This window comes from Zasmidium cellare (genome assembly GCF_010093935.1).
Source record: "Zasmidium cellare ATCC 36951 unplaced genomic scaffold M409scaffold_21, whole genome shotgun sequence".
Taxonomy (NCBI): Eukaryota; Fungi; Ascomycota; class Dothideomycetes; order Mycosphaerellales; family Mycosphaerellaceae; genus Zasmidium; species Zasmidium cellare.
The window spans coordinates 123,802-150,523 of NW_022986965.1; the positions used below are offsets into that span (position 1 = coordinate 123,802).

Consider the following 26,722-nt stretch of genomic DNA (forward strand, 5'->3'; position numbering starts at 1 on the left):
GCAGGCTTCCCACTCATTGACGTGTAAACGCCTCCTTCAATCTGGAGTTCGTCAGCCACATCCACTACCAAGGCCTGGCCTTCAGTTCTCTGACTTCATCATGGCACCACTGCTCGGCGACCGGCATGCTGTAATATGCTCTGAACACACTATGTCACACGACATGACTCAAGCACACCCGTACATCAGTCGGAAATGCTCATCCGTGACTTTGAAGTCCCACGTTCACATGCATCCCCGCAAGTTCATGTGGACACCCCCTGCATCGACATTCAAGGATTCAGCCTCTGCTTTTGAGAGCTGCACGATGGTAAACAGTACCGAACCGTCAGACACATTCTGTGCAGCGAGACGAGGCTGTCAGAGCAGCTCGACCGAGGAGCGTGCAGCTCGAAGGTGGTCAGAAACACTTCTGGTAAGGTGTTCGTTAACCCTATTTGGGACGGTCAGGCGCCGAAAGTGTCGTTATGCCATCAAACGAAGGCCCCAATGGTTCAGCCGCACCTGGCCAAACAACCATGCCGAGCATTGTCAATGGGGTCAACGGCATTGCGCATAGCTACGACTACCCGGAGCCAACGCCCGAAGGCCCATACCGGGTGTTGGATCAGTATCATAGCAAGCCCAGACGACTGAGAGTTGCTTGTGTGGGCGCTGGAGCCAGTGGGTTATGTTTGGCGTACAAGATGGAGAAGATGCTCGAGGCTGGGAGTTGGGAGCTTACACTGTTTGAGAAGAACGCACATTTCGGTGGAACCTGGTATGAGAATACTTGTAGGTTCAGCCCCTGAAGTTGAATATCATCCTTTGTCGTTCACTGATTTTGATATGATCAGATCCCGGCGTAGCCTGCGACATTCCATCACACAACTACACCTTCACCTGGGATCCGAACCCAAACTGGTCCCACTTCTTTGCGTACGGCCCAGAGATTCAGAAGTATTTCGAAAACTTTGCGAAGAGACATGGGAGTGAAAGATACATGAAGCTCAACAGCAAGGTCGTGGAAGGACGGTGGGACGCAGAGCAAGGAGTTTGGGATCTGTAGGTTGGGATTGAACACAGTCCGGTTCATGGAGTGGCTCACAACCAGCGCAGAACGATTGAAGATCAAGTCACCAAGGAGACCTGGCATGATTGGGCCCATGTCTGGGTGAACGGAACAGGAATCCTGAACAACTGGAAATGGCCCGACATCGGAGGCCTGCATGACTTTCAAGGCCCAAAGATGCATTCGGCGTCGTGGGACCACGGAGTCGACCTCGACAACAAGACCATCGGCGTGATTGGTACTGGTAGTACAAGCGTTCAGATCGTGCCTCAACTGCAAAAGATTGCCAAACAAGTGCAGGTCTACATGCGAAGTCCAACCTGGATCAGTCCTCCGTTTGGTGCTGGAGCACTCACGAGTGTACAAAAAGGCAAAGATGTGGACCCTGGCCAGAGGCAGTATGAGTTCACGGATGAAGATAAGAAGCGCTTCCGTGAAGACCCTGACTTTCACTTGGAGTTCAGGAAGGGCATTGAGGCGGAGATAAATGGTATGAGCTGGCCCATGTTCGAAACAATGCCTCCCCTGACAGTGCCGCAGGTTTGTTCGGCATGTACAGACAAGGCTCAGACCTATCACATACCTTCCGGCAAGTTATCACCGAGGAGATGAATAGAAGAATGGGGCCTGGCAACGAGGAGCTGAAGGAGTTCATTATCCCAAAATGGTCACCAGGCTGTCGAAGAATCTCCCCAGGAGACGGTTACCTCGAAGCACTAGTGCAAGAAAATGTCGAGCCAGTCATGAGAGGCATCAAACAGATAACTCCACAAGGAATCCTCACCGAAGATGGCGTTGAGCACAAGATGGACGTCTTGTAAGTCCAACCTCCTTTCATACATCGAACTATAGACTGACATACCTTCTAGGGTTTGTGCAACAGGCTTCAAAGTCGCCTTCAAACCCGCTTTCCAAGTCATCAACGCCCAAGGCCAATCGATCGACGAAGACTGGTCGAACGGCCCAAACCTCTACCTAGGTACCTCAGCCCCCCGCTTCCCGAACTACTACACCATCGTCGGACCAGGCGCGACGTGGTCATCGGGGACACTCCTCCCATCCATCGAAACCACAATCGAGTACGCAGTCAAAATGATGCGAAAGATCTCGACAGAGCAGATCAAAGCGATCGAGGTCCAGCAAGAAGCTGTGGATGAGATCTACGCCCATTTCGATGAGTTTCATAAGAATACTGTTTGGCAGGAGGAGTGTCGGAGTTGGTTCAAAGACGGGAAGATCAAGAATCGGATTTACCTATGGCCGGGGAGTACGATTCATTTCTTGAAGACGATCAAGGAGCCGAGGATGGAGGATTATAACATCACTTGGCGATATAGGAATCGTAAGTCCTTCGTCCGTGACCACGATCTAAAGGGGGTCTGGTCTTACTAACGTTACATTGTAGGGTTTGCTTTCCTTGGGAACGGAGACGTCAAGGCAACGGCCAGTAGGGACGTTGCTGGGCTGAGTACCTACATGCGGAGCAGTGATCACGAGTGGAGCGTGGAGTGAAAGATGAAGGGAAGGTAGTAAGCTCAATATTTTGTAACTACATGAGTGGTGTCGAGAAGCCGGAAGTACTGCTCGGTTGAAAGCTTCTCGCCTGAAGGCCTCCAAGCTATAGTTTGAAACATTGCATTCCCACTGTCGTCATATTAAAACATTCATCCATTCATGATTCCACTCATCGGCGGAGAAGCAAAGTTACTCGTCTGAAACCTTCCTCGAGGTGGAAAGCCGTCAAGATCTGTCGTCACGTCACCACCGGCTGCTGAATGCCATCTGGCCCAGTCATCTTCCGAAGGCAAATGCAAGAACTCCAAACTGCTGACGTCTCCGTCTGGGATTCCAGGTATACCTGTCATTGGTGGCACTTGGGGGAAATCCGTTCCAATCTGGTTGATCCATTCTTGTCGTCGTTCTGGTGAGCTCATTCCATTCGTGTCTGGCGTGGGTAGCATCGGACCTTGACTGCTGTCGTTGGACAGCATCGTCGGCCATGGAATCTCAGTATGGGGTGTGACCATCACGTAGTCTCCTGAAGTCAGGGGCGGTACTTGTGATTGCATGCTATAGTCGGTGCTCACGTCACTTGATCGATATCTACGAGTGGTGGTCCGTGGTGGCTGCATAGTACCGCTCTTGTTCGAGGATCGATTCGTCTGTCTCCGTTTCAAGGGTGGCTTTTCACCTTCCAAAAGCGTGCTGTCGCGCCGGGCTGGGATTGTGGTATTGCCTGGACTAATCGGTCCACCTCGAAGCTCAATCATACAAGCGTTCAAAACGGCAGCCATCCTCTCGGCAGGCTGGTAGGCATGTGCCATGTCTTGCAGGGCAGCGTGCAATACTTCTAGGTACTGCATGTTGTTGTTGCGGTCACTCGCATCTGGGATGTATGCGAGAGCCGAGATGAGAGCTGTCGCCGCTGCACCGGCGTGCTGCATACCAACGCAGAAAATCTTCTTTCCATCAAACTTCTGTCGATGCTGCCAAAAGATCCGAGCCATCGTGACTGCAGACTTCGTGCAGATGGCTCTGCTTGCTCGAGAGAAATGGCTATCCAGTGCACTGACTTCGTCTGTTTCCCCAGTGCTTGGGTCGTCGTATCGCGCGAAGGGTCGATGAAGGAGGATCAATACTGCGTGGTACTGTTGATGTAGCAAGTAAAAAGAGTAGGGAGCATTGACTCGGTTCTCCTCGGCATAGCGAAGATCAGCAGGGAGACGAGATACCCAGTTATGAAGATCTCGATCAAGTCCAGCCATCTTGAAGTATGCTTGTTGGTCCGGTCCTTGTATCATCTCGTGAGATTGACGGAATTCGGCATGCTCTACGATTTTGCCGGCAATCTCCATGAGTTCGATGAGAGCTTCGTAGATCCTTGTGTTGATGCTCTTTCCTGGTCCGGCTGGCATGCAGGTGCCTAGCCGTTCGAACTGCGCGGAGAGGGAGTAGATGTCAAGATCGACACTTTTCATGGTCAGTGGTCGACCAAGGAAGAGCGACCAGTATCGATCATATATTACGCAAGCCCAGAGAGTCATTTTGCGAATTTCCATCTCTCGCTGGGACAGGCCGGCCTGTCGACTATCGAGCTGCAACCCAATGTCGTAACATAGTCGCATGGCCATGCCGGCGTACATCCACCCGACATTATCACGGCCAACGCCAACCTCGGAGTCGCCGAGAATGAGGAGAGCCGCAATGGATGGGATTCCGCCTGGTCTTTCCAGCTCTAAGTCAAGCATGTACTTCGCTTCTCTGTGAAGTGTGCTCTCCCGGTCTGGCAAGGACAAGCGCTGGATGTCTGGTCGAGACTTATCGCTGAAGCGGTAAGCCATCGCCAGAATACAGACGTGCAGAAATCCCGAATAGAACTGTGTGCAACCGTGCTCTCGGTCTTCATTAAAAGCACATTCATGTACAACGTGCAGTACAGAGTTGTAGTGTTGCCAGAACAGCTGCATGAGATACTCATGGGTCTCAATCGGCAGCGTTCTGATGCACTTCTCTGATCTTCTAGCTTGCTCGACACTTTCGCGGGTGTTCTTGGAGTCGTCGACGTCCAGCTCTGAGTAGATGTGGCAATTCACGGTGCCGCCATAGAACCGTAGTCGACCACTGAGCTGATCAAAAGAGAGATGACCTCGTGTCGAAAGCAACCGATTCACGATCCCGTCCTTCTTATCGTCAATTGGTGTTCCGATGCTGTTTTCATGCTCGCCACGGTCATGTTGGCCGTCAAGGCTTGCATTGGAGCCGCCATGTGAATCTTCGACATTGTCGTCTGGGGCGCTGGCAGGGCTTATACCATCGGTGTTGAGAGTGTCGCTCTTCCCTGAGGACTGCGGTGGTTGGGTTGTGCCTCTTGCTGGTGATTCATCTCCGTCTGCGTAGAGAGTACCTCTCGTAGTCTTCGGGGGATAGGAGACGGGAGGGGCTTCCACTCCTCTCTCCTTCAGCATAGACTCCAGCAAAGCAACACGATCTGTCAATGTGCTCATGTAGGCTCGTGAAACGGGACGTCTTCTTTCATCATCATTCTTAATAACACATTCCGTTCCAGCCCGCTGGCATTGGAGGCAGTGGTTTTCTCCCTGCGGCACGACACACTGTTCAACTCAGCCATGTATCAAATCTCATCATATCAAGGCTGACCCGAATGCGTCTCTCACGGCAGCTTGCACACGCTACTGAAGCCCTGTGACGAGACTTTTGTCGTTTGGAGCTCGTCCCGGTCTCACTGTCCTGTTGGTTCTGCGATTCGACGGTATTCGGCAGCTCGCCGGACTGTTGGGCCATTGTTGTCTCAGTCGTTGCTTGCATTGTAACACGACGGAACAGAGGTGGAAAGACGAGTCGCGAGAAGTGGGCCGAACTTTTTACGGCGGGCGGACGGGTCTCGCATTTTGGACTGCACGAGCACGCGCCTCTGGCCGTCGACAAGATCGCCCGAACCTGCGTACTGCTCGCCCATGCTGGCCAGCCCAGACCCTGCGGCACCACACAGGCCGTGGTCATGCACACTGATTGCGGAGGAGATGGAGAAGAGAGATGCGAGTCAGGGTGGGAGAAGCTCGCCGGGGATCCACCAGTGATGGCTTGCCAAGACACTCAGAGACTTTCATTCACCGTCAGGAGACTTTCGCTTCCAAGCAAGACTAGCCATTGACAGAAGTTACTGATTCAAGAAGGTTCAGCTGACCGTCGACTGGTACTAGGTGGGCTTCTGCGAGTCGTACACGAACAGAAGTTGTCGTTTGAGAGTCTGGCCGGACAGTCGCAGCCAAGTCAACTACTCCGCATCTCCCACCCAGCGTATGGGGCGGCATGCGTTTGGGGGAGCGCGAGTGGAGAGGACAGGGGAGAATGTGCGCACTGTGGCGTCAAGCTTGTCGTCTCTCGGAGCTTCTTGAGTCGTGCGAGAAAGGATCAATGTCTTCTTCGCGGATGACCTTCCCTCCCTTTCTCTGCTCTGCGTAAGTACACTTGTCTTGCATTCTCAAGACGTCGGCAGTCGGGCATGCGATCTAACAAACGAGTCGCGGTCTCTCGCATTCGCCACGTGGCTACCGAGGTTGGCCGTATGTCCTCAACGCCAGTGAATTTTACTACGCTGGGTAGAGGCCTCGGACTCGCCGAATGCAGCTGACCCAAGAGAACGATCGAGCAGCAAGCCACGGAATGGCACCGGCCTCCTCACAATGATCTAATCCTACATACACTCAAGACGCATCTTCAACGTTCAAGCCTTGTCATTGGACCGATGTCGATCATGAGCAACCACTTCGACGGTCTTGCCATGCAACTTCCTCTCCACGGTATCGTTCAAGTACTCGCCGTAGTTGATCGTCAAGCATGAAGCAATTACTGCACATGCGGCAAATGCACATACAGCATACCACACATACTTGAACGATAAGGCGGCTGCTTGAGCACTAGCAACGCCCACGGCTGCAGTGATGCGCGGCGTGATTCCTGGGACCGTGGTCAGATCTCCAGCAGTTATCGCTGTGAACAAAGCCGGCAGAGAAGATTGTGGCAGTCCAGCGCCGGTGGCGGCTGGCGTTACGTATTCAGGCAAGTAGTTGGCGAGCTTGTTGTTCAAGATGGTTGTCTACAGTCAATACATTAGCAAGGTATCGTTAATTATGCCTCGCTGCACGATGTCTGCTTACACATATTGCAGTAGCAACAGAAGCCCCTCCGGAACGAATGCTTCCCAGAGCCCCAAGAGCGGCACCGATATCTTCAGAGGGCAGAGCGAGAGGGGCTACCGTCACTGTCAGCACTCTCTCCGGCTCTGCAAGTAAGGCCATGATACTTACCCAACGACAAGCTGCATGCCTCGATCACGCCAACGCTGAAGCAAGCCATGAACATTAGGCCTACACCTTTCGATTCCTGCCCTGGACCGATGCTGACCATGGCGGCAGAGAATACAAGCAAGGAGATACAGCTGCCGATCAGTATGTACCGTGACTTCCTGATGTACTGGCACATCGCAGCGCCAATGACCTGTCCGGCCAGCGTTGCACCACCGACCACACAAGCAAGCCATCCTCGATGAGCCGGCGATCCTCCAAACAGATAGGCAATCTGCTGCGGCCAGATTACGTTCATGCTGTAGTACACGCAAGAGCCCACCATCGCGGTGATCACCATGGCCAGATACCCTCGGGTCTTGAACAGATGTAGCGGCAAGAGTGGATCTCCTCGATGGCCAAAAGCATCCCACAGGACAAACCCGACCAGAGCCAGGAATCCCACAACGATTGTGGCAATGACATGAGCTGAGTTCCAGGGATACACGACCTGGCCCCAGCTGAGTCCCATGATGAAGAGGATTAGGCCGCCGGTGAACAAGATGAATCCAACACCATCCTGCCGCTTGAGTTGCTCCAATCTGGAACGATTCGAATGGAGCAGGTGAAACGTCGGCGGATGATCTGCATAGTCAGTATACCCGCTCGAAAGATCAAGGGTGGATACTGACAGAATAAGAAGAAGAGCACAACCGCCATGCCTGCTACGATGATGTTGATGTAGTAGTTCCATCTGCTTCACGTCAGACCTCATCAAGACTCAGCCTTCAGCTCCAAACTTACCTCCAACCAGCTGCTGTATTTGCAACAAGTAACTGGGCTATCTCTGGACCAAATGCTGCAAACTCAATACTGGAAAAGAAGATGCCTGCCACCCAGAGTGGACGATGCTTGTTGGGGACAAGCTCCGATATTGCCACCGTGAATGAGATTTGGACCGCGCCTGCCAGGCCTCCGAGGACATTTCCTCCGATGAGTGTGTTGATGTCCTGAGCAACTGCACCCAGTATTCCGCACAGCAAGGCCAGGAAGTTGCCGCCGATGAAGAACCTGCCGAGCAGTATCAGTACACCAACGTTACCATCAACGGGTTTACACTTACCAGCGACGGCCAAAGATATCACTCAACCGACCTACGAGGAGGAAACCAACAGCCAATCCTAGGGTATAAGCCAGCGCCACCCAGGATATGTTCGCAGAAGGTCCAATGTCCGCATTGATCACAGTCAAGGAGTTCGATGGTTGCACCCAGCTGGCATAGTTACTGATATTCCCAAAGCAGAGTGCCGCAACTGTGCCTATGAAACCCGGACTGAGCCAGTACCGAGGCGGGAGGTCATTTCCCAGAGCTTCTTTCTTGACCGCAAAGGTGTCCGTATGGATGGCGACATCGTCTTCGGATCGCCTTTGATGCCCCGACTCGATGTCTTCCGATTGATGCCCGGCGATCTTGCTATCCACTGCCGCCATCGTGGCTGCTGCTGGCCCGCTGGAAGAGTGTTGAGGCTCGTCAGACGGCCTGCGGTGAGTCCCGGCCTTCTGGATGCAGATTCAGGAGCATCTAAACAGCTTATCATGGCCCTGGAACCCTGACCTCTGGACTGTCCAGGCCTTATGTCGTACCGGTCCAGTGGATCAACTTACCCTCTGCTGCTCGTCCAGTCGTGACAGTCTTGCAGCGCGTCGTCACGGGCATGTCGGGAGATGGTCCTGACCAATACCGCCACCGACGCTGACGCCCGTGTGCGGCACGAATCGAGAACTCTATGCCGGCTGGCTGTCACTTTCGAGCTCGAATGGTTGCGCCAGCCTGCATGTTTACCGCGACAACGACAAGCAACACGTCTTCCGGGATCGTGTACCAGTTCATTCGCCCTCGCGAGCATCACTGCTTCCGGAACGTGCTCCCGTTGATCAAAACAAGCTCCAAACTCTGATCTGCGACTCCACTTTTCACAACGGCTCGTGGCTTCTTCCTGCGGGAAACTTCAGCCGGCGGGTGAGGCGCCTCGTGGCCAGCTCCTTCACTTGGGACGAGTCAACAAGGACGACTTCGTCCTATAATCACGATTCAAATTGACATCGAAGTCTCCCGGAGCACATGGCGATTGCGACTCTTGTCAAGCCTCAGTGCAAGGTTCTTGGACAAGGAAGCCGGCTGATGCAGCATACGTAGGAGATTGACGATCTTCTGCACTTTGTGGACGTTGTTGCATTATTTCCCTCGGCACCGATGCATGCTGTCTGTGGTATCTCTGCATGTTGAGCTGTCGACGAAGCAGTAGCACAGGTTTTGCCTTTGGGGCCGCTTCCTTCCTTGCTTGTCACTCGATCATCAGAACAGCATCTGCGTTCACTCGTCATGGCTAGTCTGTTAAGAGGCGCAGCATTCATCACTGGAGCTGGTTCAGGTGTGTTGTCCGAAACTCTTCACCGCATACACAAGAGACAAGCTGAGTATAGATGTAGGAATTGGTCAATACACAGCCTATGCCCTTGCCAGCCATGGGGTTCGGCAACTTGCTCTTTGTGACATCCGTCCAGAAGTTCTCGAAGATACCAGCAGTGAGCTACGCAAGAGACATGGCGACGACGTCCAGATTCTCAACCTCGAGATGGACACGTCCAAGGAAGACTCCGTGAACTCTGCACTTAACGACACTATCAAGACCTTCTCTCGCCTAGACATCGCAGTCAACAATGCTGGCATTGGGGGGACGCCAAAGCCCACGGCGGAGAGTGACTTCGATGACTGGCAGAGAGTAATGTCGGTAAACCTTCACGGAGTCTGGTTGTGCCAAAGAGCGCAGATTCGACAGATGCTGAAACAAGAGCCACTTCTCCCTCCGCCTAGAGGTGGCAGGGGCGTCATCGTCAACGTTGCCTCTATGCTCGGACTAGTAGCTTCGTCACCCAAAACTCCAGCTTGTGCATACACGGCGTCGAAGCATGGAGTGGTTGGTCTCACGAGGACTGATGGCGTGACCTATGCATCACAAGGCATCCGCATAAACGCCATGTGCCCAGGCTATGTTGCTACTCCTCTTCTTAAATCTGCCACAGCGAGCGGCGTGATGGCAGCTGAGATAGCGAAAGTGCCGCAGGGCCGGTTGGGCGACATGGAGGAGATTGCAGATTCGATCGTGTATCTGGTAAGCCCAATGTCGAGTTTTATGACTGGGGCGACTCTGGCTGTTGATGGTGGTTATACTGCCCAGTGACGAAGAGTCGAAGACATGGACAGTCAAAGAACATTTCGTGCCTAGCAGAAGGTTGTGACGACTTGTGAAAGTTTCTGTGCTCTCCAAAAGCAAGATTTCGATGTTGCAAATAATCAGTAGTCTCTACTGGATGGTAGTACGACGACTTGAGATCAGATGCTAAAGTCCTTTGTTCAAAATGTATATCTGAGGCCGACAGCTTGCATGCCATGAAATCTGCTACGGTCAATGAAACCACTCGACCCCTGCCTTCAATCAGCCCAGAACAATCTCTCCTAACAATGCGTCTGGCTGCCACCACCGCGGTCATCTTTTCGACAGCCTCCTTCGCATCAGCTGTCGACATCCTGGGCTTAGTGGGACAAGACTGCCACGGGCAGCACGTCTTCTCCTATAAAATCAATGGCACGAGCGATTGCATCAATGTCACGGCTTTCAGAGACACATCTTCAATCGCCACAGGCTCCTTTCAGCAGAGTCAGCGGGTCACTCTCTACAACAGCTCTGATTGCGGGTTTCAAAGCTGGATCGACGCGATCGTCGAAGGGTCCGAATCTATGTGCTTGAACGAGCGGAATGATCGAGTGGTAAAAGGACTGCGAGTGGATCTGATGGACAACAAGACATGAGATTCCATGGTTTGATGGGTAGAAATGGATGTATGTATAGTTTGAAGCAGAAGTATGTAAACAAGGCTGTCGTGAGGGGCGACTGCCGGACAGGGGCCGAGCGACGTCACCTTCTTCCATCATCTTCTTCTTCCCTCTCGATCCCCAAACTCTTCATCCAGCACTCGCGATCTCAGGCTGTCAATCAAAGCACCCTATCTTCACGTGCCATATACACGTCAAACTTTCCCACCGCAATTCAGCGGCAGCCCACGTTGCAGTCGCCAATCCTTCTCCGAGAATCTACGGCGGGGTCAATGCATCAACGCAAGCTTGCTTCGGCATCATCTACCCGCCACGGCATTTCGACTCGCAGCTCGAGGGCACATCTTTTTCTACTGATTCAAGTTGCGCAGGACGCTCTTCTCGCTCATCGCCACGCTACCGCCCGTCTTGCCCGCTTCGGATAATGCGTATGCTCATCCGCGGGTTCTGTCCATGACAAGGTCCCGAGGATGGCGGAGACATCGTGCCTGAACTGTAAGCACTGGTGGGTGCTCTTTCGCTCGTCGTCCATTTAGCATGACAAGTCAAGGGCTCGTGGCAACACTCTTTGCACTCGCGAGTCAGGTACATTTTCGTATATCCGAGCCCCAATCTAACCTCCACTTCACTCCCTGTCTTGTTGCATCTGTTGCATTTCTGGCGAGGGGAAATTCCGCCACGGCTGTCACAGCACTATTTGCAACGGACGACGTGTCGAATAGCATCGATCTCTCCCTTCTCTCTTACTTGTCGTCCCTCTCTCAACCGTCTCCATCCCCGTTGAGCGCCATCTTTACGCTTCTGAGCATCTTATTAGTATCGCCTTTCACCATGGCTGATTTCCCAGTCCGCGAGGTCGTCAATTTGCCAACGCTTGGTAAACGGAAAAGTCGGGGAGACGAAGATGTTCGGCGGCGACTGGGAGGTCCCATCCATCAAGAACGCCATGTGAAGGTGATATGTGTTGGAGCTGGGGCATCGGGATTGATGTTTGCATACAAGATACAGCGGCACTTTCAGAATATCCACTTGGTCATCTACGAGAAGAACAAGGAAGTACGTTGGTGGCAGAGGGACTTCCGGCTACTTACTGACAATCTGTTCCAGATCAGTGGTACTTGGGCAGAGAACAGATATCCCGTGAGTTGCACGAGTGCCAGACGTAACTGATCTCTGCTAACGACGATGCTAGGGCTGCGCGTGCGATGTTCCAGCACACTGTTACTGCTGGTCTTTCGAACCGAAGCTCGACTGGTCGGCGGTCTACGCAGGATCTGGAGAGATATACAACTACTTCAACAATTTTGCACAAAAATACCGTCTAGATCAATACATTCAGACGAACCATCAAGTCACCAGGGCATTTTGGAACGAGGAGACAGCTGGCTGGGATGTTAATGTCAAAGACCTGTCGATCAACACCGAGACCAATGATCACTGCGACATCTTCGTCAACGCAACTGGCATCCTGAACAACTGGCGATGGCCGGCAATACCAAGCCTTCATGACTTCAAGGGTACTCTCTTACACACGGCTAACTGGGACGAGAACGTCGACCTCACAGGAAAACATGTTGGACTCATCGGGAACGGCTCTTCAGGAATCCAAGTCCTTCCCACAGTCCAGCCGCACGCCTCACATGTCACCACTTTCATTCGCGAACCAACATACGTATCGCCAGTACAAGGCCTCGAACAGCACGTCTATACAGACGAGGAAAAGAAAGACTTCGCCACGAAGCCAGACGTCCTAACCGACTACCGGAAAAGGATCGAGACGGGACTCAACGGCCAATTCGGCATCTTCCTCAAGAACACCTCCATGAACAACGACACACACGACTACATGGTGCAGCAAATGAAAGAGAAAATCCGCGAGGAACATCTAATCGACAAATTGATCCCCGAATGGAGTTTCGGCTGCCGCAGAATGACCCCCGGAGTAGGCTACCTCGAATCGCTAACAAAACCCAACGTCTCCGTCGTCTACGGCGAAATCGAACGCATCACCCCAAGAGGCTGCATCTGCGACGACGGCAAAGAATACCCGATTGACATCCTCATCTGCGCAACAGGCTTCGACACGACCTTCAAACCACGCTTTCCCCTAATCAACCCAGCGGGAAAGAACCTGCAAGACGAATGGGCGTCCGAACCAAAATCCTATCTGGGAATCGCAGCCGCCGACTACCCAAACTACATGATCTTCCTCGGCCCCAACTGTCCCATCGGCAACGGCCCCGTGCTGAGCGCCATCGAGCTGCAGGCGGACTACATGTGCCAACTCATCGACCACTACCAGACACACAACATCAAATCCTTCACGCCCAAGAAAGCCGCCGTGGAGGACTTCATCGCGCACAAGAATGACTTCATGAAGGGAACCGTCTGGGCGGACCCCTGCCGTTCATGGTACAAGTCCGGGCAGATCGACGCACCCATCACGGCTTTGTGGCCGGGCAGTACGTTGCACTATATCGAGGCGTTGGGGAATGTGCGGTTTGAGGATTACGAGGTGGAGTATAATGGGAATCGGTTCGCGTGGTTGGGAAATGGGTATAGCCAGACGGAGTTGGATGAGACGGCGGATTGGGCGTATTATATTCGGGAGAGGGACGATGGGGAGTGGTTGAGTCGGAGGAAGAGGAGACAGGTGTTGACGAAGAGTGGGACGGTGGAGAGGAGGGAGGGGGTAAGTTTCTCGGGGAGGGAGGAGAGTAAGCTGTAAAAGTGCATGGTTGTCGGAGCATTGGTTTGGTATAAGAGACAGATTATATACAAGTCATTCAGCAGTAGCGAACGCAGGCGTGTCGGACGCCATAGCAAGCAATATATCGTTAAGAATTCGTTAGTATAAGGCCGTGTTTTTCTTTAATGTGTACTCCATCAATCAGGGTCATCAAGCTAGGTCTCTTCTTCATTATCGTCCAGGTCATTGAAAAGTTCGGAGAAATCATCTGATTGCGTGGCAGTGTGCTGCTGGTGTCGAGGCTGTGTTGGCGGCCGTTTTGGCGGCCGTGTTGGAGGACCCGCGTGGAAAGGAGAAACATTCATGGAAGGCGTGGCCGAGTAAAGAGGTCCTTCCGAAGGGCTGGTCAAGGAGCCACGACTTGGTCGACGATCCATCGGCGTTTGAGGCGTCGGATTCTGCGAGGGTTGGCTCAGGTCCACTTGCCAGAAGTCGTTAGTTGCGGTCAAAGCTGCTGAAGAGATTGATTGTAGGTCTCTGCCTGTAGTAGAGGCCAGGCCGGTGGCAGCGTTCAGTGTCGACATTGAAGACTGGCTGCTCAACGCCGGATCGATCTCTGGGCCGTGCACAGTCGCTCGGAATATCGACGGCCCAGCTTGAGCCAAATCCCACGGACATTCTATGGGGACGTCGACGAGATCTCCAATCAGCGGAATAGTACTCCGGCGCACCAAGAGCCAGTGTTCGGGGGTCCTGGTCGAAGGTTCTTGAATGAGCATGGCATAATGGGCGGCCAATACTTGGAGCCTTTGCGTCACTGATACCGCTTCCACAGGTAACGTGAGAAGGACTTGGGAGTTCACTGCAGGTACACGTTGCCAGAGGTCATGGGATGCCCAGGTCCAGGACGGAACTCGTCTGTTCACGCGTGCCCAGACTATCTCCAGTATGGATCTCAAACGATCTTGATCCGTCTCCGGAACTTGTGGCGGTTGAGGTGCATTTTGGGGAAAATTCCCATCGATTCCGCCACCTATGCCAGCGAGCATGTTTGCAAACGGCGGGCCAGGGATGGTCCCGTTGGTGGCAGGCATGGGCGCTGCGCCATGAACGGGGACTGGTTGCGACCATGGGAACATCGGATGATGTGGCGGTAGATTGTCCGGCACGTCTTGTTGTAGACGGGTCGGGTCAGGTATCCAGACACCACGGGCGAGGTGATGGGCCTCTCGATAAAGTCGTTGCCATCTGACAATCGCCGAAAACTGAGTATTGTGTGTGCATGGTGAGTCTGCTGTAGATGGCCTGTCGTAGTTCCGACAGGCTGGGTCCAGACAGATAGATGTACAACCGTTTCGCCGATGAAGCTCAAGCGCTTCTCGATTTTCGAACCTCGTGAAGCACGTCCAGCAGCAGGTGAAGTCGTGTCGGTAGTGATGAGGCCTGATGACGAAGTCAGTCTCCATGTTGTCACAACGATCATGGGAACGAAACCTACCATAAGTAGCAAATGTATCGTTTCCGCGTGCAGCAATCACGAGTGGGATCATCTGTTGGGTCGTGGAACAGGCAGAAGACACAGGGTAGTCCACTTAATACACCATCCGAGGTTGCATTCGATCTGGCGTCAGATGCATTGGCATTTCGCCAGCCTTGTCCTCTGGCGGGCTCCTTCCCTTTGCCAGGGCCGCCGCCACTGCTGGGACCTCCATTGCCAGTAGGTAGCAGGCCGTGGAAACATCCCGAAGCCTGGTTGTAATTGTCACCGTAGCCATCGCTCGGAACGACACGACTGTCATGCTCAATAGAGGGGACGAAGGAGGTTGGATCGGTAGGCAGCTCCGAACATTGTGTCCAGTTTACGTGTATGGTATTGAGTCTCTGAAGTATCTTCACGATGGTGGCGTGGTTGAGTGCAGCACCTCCTTCGTCCACTCCCAATGGGGACTGGCTGTACTTGATAGGAGCCCTTGAGGAGGCCCGCGTGGCTCGGAGAGGAGGCTGCGACAGGGTGTCTGAAGAGCGTGGCAGGCTTTTGGTGAGTTCCGAGTACTGTTGAGCTGCTTCACCATGGATGCGTTCAGAACAGTCATCCTCGGCGTACTCAAGCTCGGCGTACTCAAGCTCGGCGTATGATGCTGAATGATGATGGTGTGCTTCAACTTCAGAGCTCCTTTGGCGAGACCTTGAATCTTCGAAGTTTGTGCGCAAGGTATCGACGACAGGAACGGCAGATCTGATGAGTGATTAGCGCTTGAAAAGCTCTACGTAGATGTGTGACATACTCGCGGACAACGCAGTCGAGGTCATGATCCGGGTGGGCTTGCTTGACATGCTTCTTGAAGTGATCAAGTCGCTTCCGTCTGCCCGCGCAGCCAGGCACAGTACAGCGATAGACGCATGTGTCCCCAAGAGTAGGTATACGATCGTGAATGCATTTGCGGTGTCTTTGCAAGTCCGAGTCTCTGTTGAACGCGCTGCGGCAATGGAGCTCTGGGCACGGGTACCGCTTTATCCTTGTGAGTCGGCTGGTGAGTCGGTTTCGCCTCGAGATCTTGCTCGGCTGGAACGAGGCTGGACGTGTCCCCATATCTTCAATGCTCTTTCAGAAGTAGCAACAAGGCTACTCGGGCGGTCGTGGTGGTTGTGGGCGTAGAGGCCGCTTGAGCAGTACGATGGAGGACAGCGGACTGCAGGAAGGCAAAGACGGTTTTCTCATATACATCCTTCGAGAAGCGGCCACTCGTAAGCGCAATCGCTCGATTGGGCAGAGCGGACTGGCAAGAGACTGGGAGAAAGTGTGAAGTATGCGATCAGAGACAGGACGAGCACTCACGTTAATAGCCTGGGGCATCTTTTGCCTTTTGGCTAGCTGGGGTACTACGTACTTGGCGTGAAGGATTGTGAAGTCGGAGACTGGGGTCAGCAGCGAGTCAAATGATGGCAGAGCAGACCCAGTTGAATGACAAAAGGTGATGATGCCGCGAGTCTCGTGGGGAGCACGCCGTCTGTCGTGTTGTCGTTAGCCGGCCACAGCTGCAGGCTCCGGATACGTGTGTGATCGCCGCAATCGACTGGATTCAGTGGTGGAACGCGCTGCGAGGAAAGACAGCAGAGCCGCAAGCTCGGCGCAGTGATAACATCTGGCGGGAAAACATGTACCGATTGCGTTAGGAGAATAATGCTTCACGGATCCCTTGGGCAGCGCGAGGGATGCGGTCCTAATACCACCCATTCGATTGACCATGGCCACGATTCTGAAGCACCTGATTTGCGGAAACCCATACCGGTGAGTGAATGAAGTACAGCGAGGTAGGTTTTGGTGCGATGCCACGCCTGGTTGATAGCCGCCGGGGAGGGATCGTTTGGCTTCATCGCGCTGGAGAGGTCTTTGCCATTGCCATCGCATTCGCGTTCCTGGGCCCAAGAGACGACGACTGAGGAAGCAATGTGAGAGGCGGTGCTGAAACTCCACGCTGGCGCGGTGGGACCGTGGGTGAGCCGATGGTCCCCGGCAAACAGCGCACGAGCTACTACTATTCGTATTACGCCCGGCGGACCGCTGGCAGCATGAATGGAGTGCGTGGCTAGGCTAGCCCTATCGCGGCGTCGTGTCCTGGGTCCAGCGGCCAGCTGATGTGAGTCTGCAGCTCGTGCGAAGGAGGTTTGCAAGAGACTGCGTGCGGTGCGGTGCAAAAGATCGGGTAGCGCTAGCGGTGCGGGCGGTACCACTATACCAGTCCAGAGTCACGCGGTTGTCTTCGCTTTGGAAAACTGATGCTGGGAAAACGGTCTTTTGTCGACTGTCGAAGACCCAGTGCGCTCGTCTGTCTCATTGCTTCGAACGGTTCACGCCGGCGTTACCGAGCGTGGTGGCGCTTCCAGCCGCTCTCCAACATGCATTTTCGGCGTCTCTAGCGGGTATGCACTCCTCATGCTTCACATCGCGGTCGCGTACTTCCGGACCGGAGATCTGTGACGATTCGGAACCTGGCGCACTTCCTCAATAGACTGGCACCGCCGTGGTTTCGTCGGCATGGCTCGTGTGAACCGATTCGAACCTCAGAGAAAATCCATAGCAGGAGATTCCGCGTACTCCGCGTCTAAGATACCTGCACACGAGCTGTTTTCAACTGGCTGCTCGTTGCAACACATGGGTTGAAGTCTGGCCGTTCCCAGGTCAATCTCCGATGTCAAGCCTTCGTCTGGTGGACACCCTGTGCATGCGGAGTCTTTCTGAGAGATTTTCGTATCGGAAAACAATCTCCCTTCGGTTTCCTGGAGTCGTGAAGCTGTGAAGGTCCGTAGAGGTACTTGATCTGGCATCCTGAGGCTGGCGTCGTCATTCCCTGGAGCGAGCAGCTGGAGTTAAGATTTCCACGCAATGAAGCCACGCACTTCTAAAGAGTGAAGCAGAGAAAAACGAGACTCACGAGAAAGTGCCACATGGACCATTTGCAAGTGGAAAAGTTTTGCAACGGCCGCAATTTCCATCTCGGGGTAGCGGTGCTGGCTTTATAACATGGCGTGCGGCATATGTCGCGTAGTCCGGAAATTGCCCGGTGATCCACCAAGGGTGGCAATGTGGTTGACTGGACTGCAGTTTGTGCATCTTAACCCAGCGGCGAGTTGATATGAGTATCGCGACTGGTCACTCATCCGGAAGAACCGTGGACGCCGACGCTGGTCTGAGTCACGAGGACCGCCATGTCATCTGCATGGATGTGTTGCCCACTAGCACCGAGATGCCACAGGACAGTATCAAACTCCCGTGGAAGGCCATCGTGTAATGGAGATGGGTGTCCTCTGGTGCCTGGGCCTCGACTGCCGCCTTGCTTCCTCCATCTTGTGGGCGCCAAGCTCTGTCCCGGCCGACATGCAGCTACGATGGACCATCTCTTTCGGTTCTTGCTCTTCAATCTGTCTGACCAACAATGAGTACCCCATGTACGACCTCTTCGTCTCCTCGTCTCCTCCTTCAACGCCCTTGACGACGCGTTCCTCGGGTCAGAAACGGCCTGCCAACGATTCACGGATGCGATTAGGTCGGTGAGGGCATCGCCTTGCGTATGCCCGTCGCTCTACTGGTCAGGACCTCGCCATCAGCGGCACAATATCCTCCCTGTCAAGGACACATTCAGGACGTGTCGTCCAAACTGACCAATAACAGACACATGGCTATCCTGGCACCGTTGGCGGGCGGAGTGGCGGGAGCGGACACCAAGCAAGGCAACCCATGGCTCCGCAAACTCAATTCGTTGCTTCCATCTCACGCACATCAACTCCGAACGAATCAAGGACTTGCGAGGGTTATGCGAATGCGGCGGCACCAACACTCCTGCGAGGGGATGGAGGAGTCATCTTGGAGTGCCTTTAGCCATAGGATCCGTGTCCTTGCGATCAAAATCCCCCACGACCTCAGGCATCCTGGACGAGTATGCTCGATTCACGAAGACAGGACGCAATGACGAGGAGCATCGCAGGCCTGCGATTTTGGACGAGTCCCGGCCTGCCACGTCAAGCAGCGTCTGCTGTGCCATCCAGAAAATCTAATCCCCGCATTTGATGGGGTTGATAAGTGAATATCCACGACGAAAAGGTTGGTGGTTCGCAAAAGGCAAACACCTTCTCTCACTCATGACAGCGGTGGCTCTAAAACTCGCTTATCACCGCCAAATAATCAATCCGTGACAGACGCTAAGGATGCGAGCCATGCCACGTGGGACTGTGGAAGGTCGACGTGCTCAGGAACTTCCAGGTTGTCAGGAGACAAGTCCTGTTTCCAGTAGTGGCCGCAAGACACATAGCTGGGGGAAGACTTCTCCAAAGCTCGTATAGGTCAGCGGAAGTGAACAGATTTGTGTCATCACTCACAGATTTTTGGCATTCGCCAAGATCTTGCTGATGCTACATCCCTCTTGCCAGGCCCGGCGACATCTTGGATGGCTCTTTGCTTGCTCGCAGGACTTCGACCGTACAGACTACGAGCGGGCCAAAAACCCTCCGAATCTCTGCAGACTGCTCCATTTGAGACTACCATACTGGGCCACGAATAGTGTAAGCAAGAAGCATGTGTGGACTTGGGATTGCCAAAGTCCAAAGAACAGAGAGCATGGGCAACACTTTCGAACCTCTGCCCCCATCGAACGAGCAAGCTCTCCTTCATCAGTTGAGCCAAAGTTCTTTTCAATACGTCGACTCCTTCTCTGATCGCGTAATGCTCCCATCGAAGGTCTCCAGCCACCACAAGCTCGCAAGATGATCCCCATATACCATGCCCATCCTCCCTTCTCAGCATTGCTGCCATCAGCTGGTATATGTTTCAGAATCAAACAATCTTGAAGACTAAGCATCGATAATAATAACATGAAGTGATTTAGCCTGCGCTAATCTCGCATTAGGCGAAGAGGATCTAAAGACTACAAAGTGCGTCTGCTGTTCTTCCGCACCAGGATCACTTATACGAATGGTCACACTGCCTCCACCAAATGGACTGAGCACACGGATTGAGATCTAGGATCTGCTCACCTCTGTGTTGGTTTTCTAAATCAAAAAGAAATCTGTGGTAGACACGAAACTATCAATCAGGGATCTTGTCGAGCACCGGCACGCTTCGCAAACATAACATACAAGCGACAATGCTATTTCGGGAATTGGCCATCTCGACTACCCGCCCTCTGTCATAGTCTATACGATACTGAAGCCTGTCACTAGCAGTGGATGAAGGAGTAGTTCTCCTGGGTGGCTAGTCAAATCCGGTTCTCGACCTACACGTCCCTCGCCATTCGAGTCGGGCAGTACTCGGGCATTGCGCTGGAAGATGGGAGTCATTTCCTGGCGATTCCATGGTAGGATGTCTAGTCCTGTGACCAACACGCCGTAACATTAGCGACCAGGCTTCCGACAGACTAATGCTCAAAGCACTTCGACTAAGCAGTCGCTAAATCTGATCGATGCAGGAATGGCACTTGGAAGCTCCAAGCACACTTGGGTATCGAAGCATTGCCCAAGCATTCCATTTTCGTATTCTATTCTCGTCTATGACAGATGTAGGACACGGCTTCTTGCAAGAGGCGTAGCGGAGTTCAAGCTGAAAGCCTGAGGATCAGAAGGACTTGGTACGTGCAAGGGCCCCCAACAACTCCTACAGAATGGAAGTCTTGCCCAAACCAGTGTCTAGTTGAAGTCGCTCCACTGCACATAAGTACGGATCAGAAGTCAACATGGTGTCTGCTACAATCCCAATAACCACCCAAGACATTGACACTGCAAAGACATCGATCATCGACATTCTCCCTGATTCTAGCAAGCATAACCCCCTTTTCTCAGTCCTTGAGTCCCAAAATATACAATGCGGATTCCTGAACTCTTCTCCATTGCCTTCATGGCGGTCTTGCAGCAAGCAACTGCTGACCTGTCGAGGCTCCCTGCCGCCAGCGTCCCTGCATCGGGACCACTGGAAAACTCTCACGGGGGGTCGAACTCCCCTGCCGTGACACTTCAAAGCCAGGAAACCTTCTACCTTGGGAATTGTGAGTGGTGTTTCATCTATTGCAGAGTAAAAAGACTGACTGTCCTTCAGCGAACGACCCAAGAAACCCGTTGGTACAGCTGAACGGTCGATCAAACAGCTCTGATACCCAGCTGCTATCCACCGAACGCTTCGCAAACGTGGTAAAGACCATGAGCTGCACCGGGAACTCCGTGTAGATCCAATTCTCCAGTGCTTTGGACTTTCAAACAGCGCAGACGGCATGGCAATGGGTGAACCAAGATCCGTCTCGGCTCATCATCCTCGTGACAGGCGGTACGGATTGCTCGACGACTCCCCAAGCGAGCGGGAATTCGGCATCCGCGCAGCAGTACGAATCATACGGCATCAGCCAGATCTCATTCACACCGGGCACCTCGACCGTAACATTGACAGGCTCGAACGCCCCTCTCGGCCAACTCCTCAACGGCCACTGGACCTCTCGGGCAGCTCAGCAGGCATCGCTCAGACGGGCCTACAGCGACGGGTCGGCGACAGCGGCAACGTCAACCTCGCCGAGAAAGTCAACATCCCCAACATCTTCGACAAGAAAGTCGCCGGGCCCGTCAGCGTCTCCCTAGACGGAACCCTCAGCTCCCAAGGAAACCTCCAATGGAGCGTCGAAGTCGACGGTCTCTCCCCCAGTGACGCTTCCGTCACGCTGCAAACAACCGGTGTATCATTCACCCTCACCCCTCAACTCTCCATCTCCAGCGCCATCGACGCCATCCCCGCCGCCTCGATCGACTTCCCCGAGATCCCCCTCGGCAGCCCCTCCGGCCCCTTCGACACCAAAATCGTCCTCTTCCTCATCGTCGGCGCACAAGCAGATCTAGGCCAAGTCAGCGCCGAGATCGACGCATCGATTGACCTCACCCTCACTCTTACAGACGGAGACTTCACCCTCAAAGGTGGCGCGAGTCCCTCCCTCTCGGGCTTCTCGCCCAGCTTCACCGCAAACAACCCGGACATCCAGGGCCAGGTGACGTTGCAAAGCACCATAGGCCCCACGGTCGCTCTGGTCCTGCAAGCGAGCGTCTTCGGCGAGGGCGTCGAAGGTGGGATCCAACTCGAAGGCCCCGAGGCAGGACTCACATTCACAGCCGAAGCCGATTCTTCAGGAGTCTGCGGCGGCGACCAAACCCTCGGCGTCGACCTGGACATTGGAGTAGGGGTGCAATTAGACGGGATCTTCGCCTTTGGAAATTTGGAGTCCGCGTCGACGTCTTCGCTTAATATCTATTCAACCAGCGCGGCTGTCTTCTCAACATGTATCGCCGGAGGCCCAACTGTCGGGAGCGGCAGCACTACCTCCGCCGCCCCTCCCCCAGCATCCAGCACAGCAGCATCGAGCACGCCCGCCGAGCCCAGCGAAAGCTCCGCACCTCCTGGCGCCAACCCCATCAATGGATTACCGCCAGCTGCATCGACAGGGTTGAACCCGATCAATGGATTGCCCCCGGCAGCACCGACTTCGTCCACAGCGAGTGCGGGCGTCAATCCAGTCAATGGGCTTCCACCGGCGGATACGACTGGCTTGAACCCTGTGAATGGGCTGCCGCCTGCGGCGCCGACGACGTTGTCGACGACGACTACGTTTGCTGTGAGTCTTGGTGCGAATCCGATTAATGGATTCCCCCCAGCGGGGAGGAGATAGAAGACGATACGATTGATGAAGTGATGCAAGTTCTGGCATGGTCCCGGGAGAATAGGCGTTTTATAATCGATGAATTGTTCGTAGTCTCTTTATCAATCGAGTGTAGTTGTATCTTTAACATGACCTTCGCATCTCATCGCTCATTTTCCCCCAGAAACCCACCCCTCAAACTCCCTCCACTTCGCCCTTATCGGGCTCGAACTTCTCGACCCCTTCTCACTACTAACTCTTCTCCCTCCCCCCACCGGACTCCCACCAACATCCATACGCTCAAGCTGCGCAGCCAAATTCACCACAGCCCTGCTAGCCGCCCTATGCTCCTCATCTTCTTCCTCGCCTTTCTTCCTCGCCCGAAACAGCGTCCAGATCCCTCCAAGCCAGCCTCGAGCTCGTCTGACGGGAGAGACGATCTCGTTTCGATGGACGAAGCGCAAGGCGACGCTGAGGTCTTCAGGAGCCATGCTCTCTTGGAGGAGCTCGGCGTAGAAGTTGCGTTCCTCTCGCCAGAGTTTGGCGTCTCTTTCGGCGGTTTCGAGGGCCGTCTTGAGGTGGAGGATTTCGGCGGATCTGCTTCGAGGGATGGCACCGCTATCAAGGTGATCGGCTATCCCATTTTCATTATGTTCTTCGTAGTTGTTATGTCCGTCTTCATTTAGGTGTGTTCCATCTGCGGCGTTCGCCGAGGACGGCAGTGCATTCATGTCCGGCTGCAACATCGACGAGTCCATCCAATCGGTCGAGTTGAAATCGAGCCTGGGGAACTCTGGAAGTACGTTGATCTGTGCCTGTTGTGAAAAACGTGGCGATCCGTGGCTTATGCCGTCCATATTTGGATCGACTGCTGTCAAATATGGACTTGAAGCAAAGCCGCCAATCCCCAGCTCCTCTGCGCTGCCTTGAGTAGTATGAGATGATGCCGGATATTTTACGGGAGAGCACTGTACACCCGGATGTTTTCGGCCAATGTGCCTCTGAACATCCTTGGGATAGAGAAACCGTTCGCCGCAGTGAATGCAAGCATGGGGTCTCGACTCCTTAGGTAAGTGGTTTCTCTCGTGGTGACGCAGCTCACTCGGAACGTCGAATGTAGCACCGCATTGATTGCACTCGTAGCCGCTGGTTATGCGAGTTCCACGTAGACTCGCAAAGGATGTTGCGCTGTACATGGAGTGCAGACTGGTGTCAGACACCTGCCGAGAAACACTGCGTTCGTAACCGAAGCTCCCATAACCATTGCTACCATACGAGCTTCCCCCAAACGAGCTTGTGCGAGATGGTGGACTCATGGCATCAGAAGTCCTGAAGTCATCGGGCTGCACGTTGGCCAACGTTGGATACTGAGCAAGCAATGCTGCCGGGAGTAAAGCTCGGGCGCCTGGGTTTGTATCCATGCCTGAGCCGATTTCGCCGACGTTTTGTTGCTGAGCATACGCTTCCATCCACGCAGCCTGCATCTGAGGGCCTTCTTCTTGTGCCAGTGATCGTATACAGACCAGCCCGGCTTCTGACCGGAAATGGCGGTAGAGGGCATCGGCACGTGCGAAGCGTCTTCCACAACCCCACTGAGCTCCCGTTTTCAGATCACCCCTGCAGACAAACTTCTTCTCGCCGGAATGCAAGCCTTCATGTCTTTTACGGTCATGCTGACGTGCGAAGGCCTTGCCGCAGACTGTACACAGGAAAGGTCGTTCATCGGTATGGGTGCGCAGGTGGGATCGCAAGTTGTACGCTCGTGTGAATCTCTTTGGGCAAAGAGTGCATTGAAAGGTTGCAGGATGCTTTTGCACGCGTGACGACTGCGGAGCTGGAGGACCTTGGGAGTCGGCAAGATCTAGCATGTAATCACGCTGTATTGAACCTGTGCTGGAGCTTCGAACACGGCCCATCGATCCGATGCTTCGCGCAGGCGACGACGGCCGTGAACGTTGTCGAGCGTCAAATGGTAATAACGTGGGACTTTGATACCAGTCTCCAGATCCCTCTCTAACGCCATGATTGACATGGTGGGAGGGCTGTGCTATCGTTGGCGGCGCAAAATCGATGTTGATCTCAGGTGGAATGGCTGACGTTGACAAGGCTCGAGCATGCCCATGGCGACTTGTTAGATCAGGTTGATCGCTACCAGTGCTCGAGTCCTGAAGCCAATGTTCGACCCCGGCATTGTTGTTGGGAAAGAGTTGTTCAAGTCCACTGCCATCCAGATCCAAAGGCGGTATGCTCGGGTCCAGGAAGGGATCCCACATCATCGACGGGCTCTCAGTGAAGAAAGCGTTGCCATTGTTGTCCGCCATTTCACAAGCGTGGGCAGAGGTGGAACCTCCAATGGTCTCATGAAAACTTCGCCCGTCATCATGGAGTCCAGACGTTTTTGTGAGTGAGTGAGCTGAGCAAGCCGCCCAGACCGCAGCACAGCTGGCTGGCGGCCGGGCAAACTCGACTAGTCCTCGTCAGCTTAGCTGCATATGCATGTGCAGCCATCGTTGCGCGTCCGGGCGGCCTCGACGTCAATCAAGTTTTGATTATGCCAAGTCTCTGGTGGTTCGACGTACACTGAATAGTCGTCTCCTGAAAGCGTCATCATTCTCGAATCGGCAATTCAATGTTCCTCAGATCTTTCAAGGTCGATGCAGTCTCCAAGATGTTCTGCAGCAAATCTGCAGGTGTCCATCCAAGCCCAGCAGCAGCCAGGGCCGTAAGGCTTGCTTGATCTTCTCTTCCGGGTCGTCCAGGTGCGGTCATGTTAGGTTTCATGTTGACATCGAACAGCAAGAAAGTCGCTCCTGCCTGCTCTGAACATTTCCTCACATCAATTCGTATAGGTGCCTTGACTTTCAGCATTCTTGCCACCGCCTCACACTCTCTCTGCACTCTGTCAAACGCTGGATCGTTATTCGCTTCTTCTTGAGGTACAACCCGAGAATTGGCTGTCACGGCAACGACACCGTTGTATGGTGCAATGCCATCTTCGTGATTGAAGCGTACCACGACAGGCATGGCCCAGTAGTCCGGCTTGCTGTCGGATGGTGGCATAACCGTGACAGTTCCCTCGACGCCGCTGAGGTATTCCTCGAGCATGGCATTGCTCGGGCCCAAGCTATCGATATGAGATGATAGATCCTGTATCGTTCGACAAACTTTCACACCCTGGCTGCCTCGTCCGCGGAGAGGCTTCGCAACGACTGGAAGAGTGAGATCATGGTTCTTCAACAAAGACTCAATATTCGAGCTGTTGGGCGCCACAAACGATTTGGGCATTGTGAAGTAGCTTTGCTTTCGAAGGAATGCATTGACAAAGTTCTTGTCGTCGTACGCTTCAACGAGGCGAGGCGGTTGGCCGACAACTTTGACGTGGCTCGCATATCCATCCAGTTGACTTGAAACTTGCAGTGGGTGATTGCTAAACAAGATGGTATTCGCCCACAGGCAGTTAGCTCCAGACTTCACTGCCGCTACGATACCTTCTTCGGTATCCGGAAAACACCATCCTTCATCCTTTCGAGGGTCCAGGTTTGCCTGAGGTGTTGCGATCGGTATCTTGCAGCTCTCACGTAGCACGTATGCAATGTCTGCCCCAGAGTCTTGATAGCCTACAAGCACGTCAGTCTCCGGCAAAGAAGTAGTCATAGTACGTGTGCATACCGCCAGGCTTCATAGGCTTGCGAACCCCGTTGATGATGGGAGGCTCAATAGCTTGATGCAGGACAGCCACGCGAGGTGTTGGCTGGGAAGAGTAGTAAGCTCGCCGTGGGATCTTGCAACCATGACTCGAATCTAGCCGTAGTCGACGCCATACTGGCGAACGCGTCAGCGCAGTTGCCATAGCTTTTCCTTTCGATTGCAAGACCTAAAGAAAGATTTGGCAGCAAGGGAGGGGAAGGACTCGCATCAAGACCGTGAGCTCGGAACGCTCCGAGGGGTGCTTGGACGTCTCCGAAGCGGTCATCAACAGCGATATCGGTATTGCGCAAACATCAAGAGATCAGAAGGCTGAACATATCGTAACTTGCCTAGTCGCATTGCGCCTTTGCGTAAGACCTGGCCTGTGGATGTCCGTGCTTAGCAAGGCAAGAACAGCGCCGAGCATACGGGAAGCCA

The 26,722-nt window shown here is 53.8% G+C and overlaps 10 protein-coding genes across 10 annotated transcripts; 5 read left to right on the forward strand and 5 right to left on the reverse strand.

Annotated features, from left to right (window-relative positions):
- Nucleotides 1–518: 518 nt before the first annotated feature.
- Nucleotides 519–2,563, forward strand: M409DRAFT_67023 (uncharacterized protein; the record flags this gene model as incomplete). The annotated part of the gene is made up of 6 exons (XM_033817218.1): nucleotides 519–774; nucleotides 837–1,044; nucleotides 1,099–1,541; nucleotides 1,592–1,868; nucleotides 1,921–2,393; nucleotides 2,457–2,563. The coding sequence occupies 6 exons, from the start codon at nucleotides 519–521 to the stop codon at nucleotides 2,561–2,563; spliced, it is 1,764 nt and encodes a 587-aa protein (XP_033666512.1).
- Nucleotides 2,564–2,715: 152 nt separating this feature from the next.
- Nucleotides 2,716–5,528, reverse strand: M409DRAFT_67024 (uncharacterized protein; the record flags this gene model as incomplete). Its single annotated transcript, XM_033817219.1, has 3 exons — nucleotides 2,716–5,163; nucleotides 5,210–5,370; nucleotides 5,525–5,528. The coding sequence occupies 3 exons, from the start codon at nucleotides 5,526–5,528 to the stop codon at nucleotides 2,716–2,718; spliced, it is 2,613 nt and encodes an 870-aa protein (XP_033666513.1).
- A 768-nt stretch (nucleotides 5,529–6,296) lies between these two features.
- M409DRAFT_23917 (uncharacterized protein) lies at nucleotides 6,297–8,346 on the reverse strand (the record flags this gene model as incomplete). The annotated part of the gene is made up of 6 exons (XM_033806999.1): nucleotides 6,297–6,668; nucleotides 6,730–6,824; nucleotides 6,880–7,500; nucleotides 7,548–7,609; nucleotides 7,660–7,926; nucleotides 7,979–8,346. 6 exons carry the CDS (start codon nucleotides 8,344–8,346, stop codon nucleotides 6,297–6,299), a joined length of 1,785 nt encoding a protein of 594 aa, XP_033666514.1.
- An 892-nt stretch (nucleotides 8,347–9,238) lies between these two features.
- Nucleotides 9,239–10,097, forward strand: M409DRAFT_67026 (uncharacterized protein; the record flags this gene model as incomplete). The annotated part of the gene is made up of 2 exons (XM_033817220.1): nucleotides 9,239–9,287; nucleotides 9,346–10,097. The coding sequence occupies 2 exons, from the start codon at nucleotides 9,239–9,241 to the stop codon at nucleotides 10,095–10,097; spliced, it is 801 nt and encodes a 266-aa protein (XP_033666515.1).
- A 1,484-nt stretch (nucleotides 10,098–11,581) lies between these two features.
- Nucleotides 11,582–13,478, forward strand: M409DRAFT_55523 (uncharacterized protein; the record flags this gene model as incomplete). The annotated part of the gene is made up of 3 exons (XM_033813028.1): nucleotides 11,582–11,806; nucleotides 11,858–11,890; nucleotides 11,943–13,478. The coding sequence occupies 3 exons, from the start codon at nucleotides 11,582–11,584 to the stop codon at nucleotides 13,476–13,478; spliced, it is 1,794 nt and encodes a 597-aa protein (XP_033666516.1).
- Nucleotides 13,479–13,654: 176 nt separating this feature from the next.
- Nucleotides 13,655–16,029, reverse strand: M409DRAFT_55524 (uncharacterized protein; the record flags this gene model as incomplete). Its single annotated transcript, XM_033813029.1, has 3 exons — nucleotides 13,655–14,882; nucleotides 14,938–15,675; nucleotides 15,725–16,029. The coding sequence occupies 3 exons, from the start codon at nucleotides 16,027–16,029 to the stop codon at nucleotides 13,655–13,657; spliced, it is 2,271 nt and encodes a 756-aa protein (XP_033666517.1).
- A 2,199-nt stretch (nucleotides 16,030–18,228) lies between these two features.
- M409DRAFT_55525 (uncharacterized protein) lies at nucleotides 18,229–18,992 on the forward strand (the record flags this gene model as incomplete). The annotated part of the gene is made up of 2 exons (XM_033813030.1): nucleotides 18,229–18,484; nucleotides 18,610–18,992. 2 exons carry the CDS (start codon nucleotides 18,229–18,231, stop codon nucleotides 18,990–18,992), a joined length of 639 nt encoding a protein of 212 aa, XP_033666518.1.
- A 2,201-nt stretch (nucleotides 18,993–21,193) lies between these two features.
- On the forward strand, nucleotides 21,194–22,627 carry M409DRAFT_23921 (uncharacterized protein; the record flags this gene model as incomplete). Its single annotated transcript, XM_033807000.1, has 1 exon — nucleotides 21,194–22,627. The coding sequence occupies one exon, from the start codon at nucleotides 21,194–21,196 to the stop codon at nucleotides 22,625–22,627; it is 1,434 nt and encodes a 477-aa protein (XP_033666519.1).
- A 1,505-nt stretch (nucleotides 22,628–24,132) lies between these two features.
- Nucleotides 24,133–24,465, reverse strand: M409DRAFT_36889 (uncharacterized protein; the record flags this gene model as incomplete). Its single annotated transcript, XM_033810630.1, has 1 exon — nucleotides 24,133–24,465. A coding segment is annotated over one exon (333 nt), but the record flags the coding sequence as incomplete, so codon positions are not given.
- A 739-nt stretch (nucleotides 24,466–25,204) lies between these two features.
- M409DRAFT_67028 (uncharacterized protein) lies at nucleotides 25,205–26,447 on the reverse strand (the record flags this gene model as incomplete). Its single annotated transcript, XM_033817221.1, has 3 exons — nucleotides 25,205–26,214; nucleotides 26,267–26,348; nucleotides 26,421–26,447. The coding sequence occupies 3 exons, from the start codon at nucleotides 26,445–26,447 to the stop codon at nucleotides 25,205–25,207; spliced, it is 1,119 nt and encodes a 372-aa protein (XP_033666521.1).
- Nucleotides 26,448–26,722: the final 275 nt, after the last annotated feature.